Genomic DNA, 6,432 nt, shown 5'->3' with positions numbered 1-6,432 from the left:
AGGGAAGCACGACGATCGGCTAGGGAAGCACGGCGTTCGCTAGCGGAAGACAGCGATCGGCTAGGGAAGCACGGCGATCGGCCAGTGAAGCACGGCGATCGGCCAGGGAAGCACGGCGATCGGCTAGGGAAGCACGGTGTTCGCTAGGGAAGGACAGCGATCGGCCAGGGAAGCACGGCGATTGGCCAGGGAAGCACGGCGATCGGCCAGGGAAGCACGGCGATCGGCCAGGGAAGCACGGCGATCGGCCAGGGAAGCACGGCGATCGGCCAGGGAAGCACGGCGATCGGCCAGGGAAGCACGGCGATCGGCCAGGGAAGCACGGCGATCGGCCAGGGAAGCACGGCGATCGGCCAGGGAAGCACGGTGTTCGCTAGGGAAGGACAGCGATCGGCTAGGGAAGCACGGCGATCGGCTAGGGAAGCACGGCGATCGGCCAGTGAAGCACGGCGATCGGCCAGGGAAGCACGGCGATCGGCTAGGGAAGCACGGTGTTCGCTAGGGAAGGACAGCGATCGGGTAGGGAAGCACAGTGATTGGCTAGGGAAGCACGGCGTTCGCTAGGGAAGGACAGCGATCGGCCAGGGATTCACAGGGATCGGTTAGGGAAGCACGGCGATAATGATAAGTATAAGAATTATTCGTATTACCATTGCTATTTTTAAAATCATCATTATGTTAATCATTATGATAATGTTTTTTTGAAAGAATCTTTGACAGTATTCAAGACAAGGCCACTGCGTTTTATAGGCGATGTGATGCAACACGGCACCTGCTTCCGTCCCGGCGACCGTGTTGCTCCGCTCTCTCGCAGGAGACATCTCGGTCCTTCGTGTTACTTACATGCCGGAGGCGCAGTAGGACGAGGTCTTGTCGTCGAAGTCCCGTTGGAGAAGGTCATTCAGGTAATCCTCGGTGGTAAGGCGCGCACCTGTCTGGTCGGGCCCAGTATACAGCTGCGCCCACACGGGAGGGTCCTGTGGCGAAGGGGAGGGCACAAGGCTGTCAGGGCTGAAGACAGTGAATGACGCGATCTAGCTGTCATGTAAACATCATTTCTTAAGAAAGACATATTTGAGTTATGTGCACACACACACACACAAGCACTCACACACACACACAAGCACTCACACACACACACACAAGCACTCACACACACACACACACACAAGCACTCACACACACACACACACACACACACACACACACACAAGCACTCACACACACACACACACACACACACACACACACACACACACACACACACACACATATATATATATATATATATATATATATATATATATATATATATATATATATATATATATATATACACACAAACATACACACACACACACACACACACACACACACACACACACACACACACACATATATATATATATATATATATATATATATATATATATATATATATATATATATATATGTATACATACATACATACATACATACATACACACACACACACACACACACACACACACACACACACACACACACACACACACACACACACACACACACACACACACATATATATATATATATATATATATATATATATATATATATATATATATATATATGTATATATATATATATATATATATATATACATACATATGTATTCATGACAGCGCTTGCGAAATAATGTTGAACCAGGGTGGATTATCCGGTTATAATTATCCAAGTGTAAGATATTTTACAATTATTCATTCTATTTTGAGTATAGATATGATATAAAGGGGTTTGAGTATTTCATATACATTTATGAAGACATTAGCTATTTAAGGCCGTCATCTCTTTTGTAGTAATTCAACCCGGGACGTCCGGGTGCCTGACGTTAAGGGCTCATGACGTCACCGTTTCTAGAGGCGGAGCCCAGCACCTGGTCCAGAACAAGCTCTGCCCCTTGCTTCTGCGCATGCGTGACAGGACCCTTCACTGAGCGTTAGCTCAGATGCCAGTTAGAATGAATTATTTTTAAGGCGGGAAAAAACCGCTAAACAGGCAACAGTCACTCTTACAACTTTCATATCTCCTTGCAATAGTACTTCAAAGAAAAGACAATTCATAAGCTCAAAAAAAATGCAAACACCAAGTAAATTTGCACCATTTCCAATCGTAAACACTTTGACCCGAAAAGAATCCGTTGCTTTAGCTTCGTGTATATAAAGCTTTTTACTTTCATAAAAACAAAAAGTTTTATATGTTGTATATACTTTATATAAAGTGAAACTCAAAGGAGTTATATTTTTAGATTATCCGTGAATATTATTTTGACTGTAGGTCTTTAAAAATCGAGTATTTATCATATGATTGCATTCGGACGCTGTTCGAAATCGCTAATACCGTGCAAACAGCGAGGTGCGATGACGGCACATTTCTTATTATCAAGAGTCAAAATGCCTTGCATGTAATCACGATATATTTGAGTGATTGCATTGCTGTTGCTACATTTTCATTGTAACAGGCATTAAATGAATGCAGCAGGCAAGGGAATGTGAAAATATGCGGAAAATAAATGTAAAGAGAGAGAGAGAGAGTCAGAGAGACAGAGAGAGACAGACAGAGAAAGAGAGAGAATCAAAGTCAAAACACTTAATTCCATTATTTGCAATGGTTCTTCTTTGGTCATATGCAGGTCAGTGTACGGTAGGTACTGGGTCCATGGACCTGTTTCCGTGAAAAACCTCTTTATGTGCAGAGAGTTAATATGTCTGGTTTGAATGGAAGGGGGGGATGGAGAGAGAGAGATTTTGTATACGTTCTGGATGTGATTCCCGCGGTGCCGTGTCTAGATTGAAGTGTAGGACAGAACAATATCAGTGATAATCAAGACTTGATATGATAATAATGATAATGACTGTAAAGATAAAATATCAACTGAAATAAATATTTTAATAAACAATGACAATGTCACAACATTATATAGAAGAAATTGATATGATAATGAAAATAAAGGGACTGGAATAACAATAACACAATAATAAAGATGATAATGATAACAATAACAGCGATAATTGAAGTAATAGCAATAATAATAGCAGCAATAACAACCACAATCATATCACAAAACAGCGTGAAACTCATTTTCTATTTTTTTAGATATGTTACGTATTGTTCTGATAGGAGTCTGCTGAGAGTTACATAATAAGGGATAATATAAATAAATATAAACAAAGTCAGTATCCATACGCTCGATGGCCAGTGTGTGTGTGAACCATATACTCGTATATCACTAATTTCTTGCATATTTGAACAAAGAATCCTATAGCAAATAGTACTTGAAATTACTTTACTTGATAAAGATGCAACAGAATATTCACACAAAGGGAAAGAATATTATTTGGCAAGCCGTAAGCACCAAGTGAGGCGCAAACCGATGCATGATGTTTCTGGGATAAATATAAACATGAATACATACATGTACATATAAACATATGTGTATATATATGTATATATACATATACATTTATACATACATATATATATATATATATATATATATATATATATATATATATATATATATATATATATATATATATGTATATATATATATATATATATATATATATATATATATGTATGTATATATATATATATATATATATATATATATATATATGTGTGTGTGTTTGTGTGTGTATGTGTGTGTGTGTGTGTGTGTGTGTGTGTGTGTGTGTGTATATATATATATGTACATATATATATATATATATATATATATATATATATATTCATTAATTTATTTATTTATCTATTTATTTATACATATATTCATGTGTGTATATATATATATATATATATATATATATATATATATATATATATATATATATACACACACACACACACATACACTAACATACGCACGCACAAACGCACACACACACACACACACACACACACACACACACACACACACACACACACACACACACACACACACACACACACACACGCACACACACACACATACACAGATACACAAATATACATATATATATATATATATATATATATATATATAGAGAGAGAGAGAGAGAGAGAGAGAGAGAGAGAGAGAGAGAGAGAGAGAGAGAGAGAGAGAGAGAGAGAGATGTATGTATGCATGTATATGTACATATACAAGGGGCAACACTTCGCTCTGAGGAGCAGCCGCACTCCAACAATCTATTCAATAAATGGAATCTAGATGTCTTGGTTGTCTATTTTAAACCCTAAGCTCGCCATCTACCAAACTCTGTAGGGCTTTGTTGTACCTAGGTTTTCCTTAAATATTTCTTATTCTGTGTTCAATTCTTAATATCAAGTCATTAATTGTGCATTGACGTTGTTTTGTATTCTGTGTTCACTTATCTGTTAAAGGTATTCCTTTGTAGCTCTGAGTTGTTGTGGCGGACGCCACAATCATATCGGCACCGGCGGTACCTCGCTTCGCATAATTACCGCACTCAACATCAACGCAGCAACTGCCCGAGGGTCCAATACCAACAGGAGGCCCTTCATCCGATTCCTTGCCGCTGACGGTATCTGCTTGTACGACAAGCGGTTCGGCAACGCGGCCTACCATTGTCTCAACGGATGTAGGTGGAAGCCTCGAAGACATCCAAAACAACATGGAAGGTGGCCATTATACAACACGGCCACAACACCGAATAATGAAGTCAACCACCCCCGACGCCCAGCTCTGCCTCACTGCAGACGCCAGCAAAGTTCCTGTAGGAGCTCCACTGGAGCTAGAAATGCAAGGCAGACACGACAGCCCCTGACATCCAACAGAGAGCTCCTAGCCATTACTAACCTCTACTGGGCAAAAGACACCCTCTGCAACCCCAGCATGACCAGCTCCTCGTCGTGCCCAGAGTATTCTTCCCCAACAGCCCAAGCGACACTCAACTAGAGGACTTCCGTCAGAGAGCCCAGCAATTCGCTGTCAGCAGACCAACCCGACGCTCTCAGTACACACCCTATACCCCACCAAGATGGCCAAGTTCGTCTTTTCATCATGATGACGCCACCTACACGAGATCCGGACGTCATTTCCGCCCGCGCAGGACCCTCGCTCTGAAGTCCTTTCTTCCTCGATAGGGGGGAGGCATTGTGGGTACAACGAGTCAGCCGACAGGCAAGCATGCCGAGGTGCGCGACGTGAGAGATAGGATGCAGCCGTCGGCCAATCAGCACACAGCCGCAAAACGACCCAGCATTCTTACTTTGCCCATTTTGCATTTATACCGCATTTTCCGCCGAAAAGACACACACTTCACAGACTTCTCTGCACTTCAGTGTTTGCTTCACCTTACCACTCAAGACCTTAGCTCTTGACTACCTCGCTGAAGGCCTCTCTACATTGTCTTACTAGGTACGTACTTTTACCGCCGCTTGAGGATGCTTTTCCCTCAGCACCGCCCGCTAGCTCGCATTCTGTGGCGCCCCCTGAAGATGGGTTTCCTTCAGCGCCACCCGTTCACTACAGTTCCGAAGCCCGAGAATATCGCTCTCTCGGCATCCGCAAGCACTGCCATGAGAGACCCTTGTAGGTAGAAACAAAGGGTGGATGCGGCTATGCGCCCACTTTGGCGTTAGCTCCTGGATGATGATATTCTACATATTCTTATATATTTGTCATATATACATATGCATATACGCCTGTCCATTGCTTCCCGTTTATTCCTCTTTTTGCCATGCCAGACATTCCAATGTTGTGTTGTCTATCTCTTCCACAAGAGCTATGCATTTATATAATGCTTACTTGTTCATCACCAGTTGTCACATGTTAACAATGTGATTCAGAGCGATATTTAGACCACTGTATAGGAGATGAGGCAAACTACCTGCGGGGAGACAAGGAGCAACACCTCTCTCAGGAGCAGCCACACTCCAACAGTCAATAAATGGTCTAGACATATTGGTTGTCTATGTTAAACCTTAAGCTCGCCATCTACCAAACTCATGTAAGGCCCAACATTAAGGCCCTTACATACATAAATAAATAAATGAATAAATGAATAAATAAATATATATATATATATATATATATATATATATATATATATATATATATATATATATATATATATATACAGAGACATGTGTGCAATTATATGTGTGTATATGTATTTACATATATATATATATATATATATATATATATATATATATATATATATATATATATATATATATATATATATATATATATATATATATATATATATGTATATGTGTGTGTGTGTGTGTGTGTACAGAGACATGTATGCAAGCATATGTGTGTATATGTATATACATAAATATATATATATATATATATATATATATATATATATATATATATATATATATATATATATATATATATATATATATATATGAACCGTATTCATGTTGACAAATGTG

The 6,432-nt window shown here is 40.1% G+C and overlaps 1 protein-coding gene across 1 annotated transcript in view; it reads right to left on the bottom strand.

The window, feature by feature from the left end:
- The window catches only part of LOC113823104 (uncharacterized), a 33,615-nt gene that overhangs the window by 8,287 nt on the left and 18,896 nt on the right, over positions 1-6,432 (bottom strand). Inside the window, exon 2 of the mRNA XM_070131876.1 lies at positions 844-977. Coding sequence (XP_069987977.1) covers positions 844-977 — 134 coding nt within the window. The remainder of the gene's footprint in view (positions 1-843; positions 978-6,432) is intronic.

This window comes from Penaeus vannamei, chromosome 2 (genome assembly GCF_042767895.1).
Source record: "Penaeus vannamei isolate JL-2024 chromosome 2, ASM4276789v1, whole genome shotgun sequence".
NCBI lineage: Eukaryota > Metazoa > Arthropoda > Malacostraca > Decapoda > Penaeidae > Penaeus > Penaeus vannamei.
Note: the sequence above shows the minus strand (reverse complement) of the source record. Positions and strands in the feature narration are given on the sequence as shown.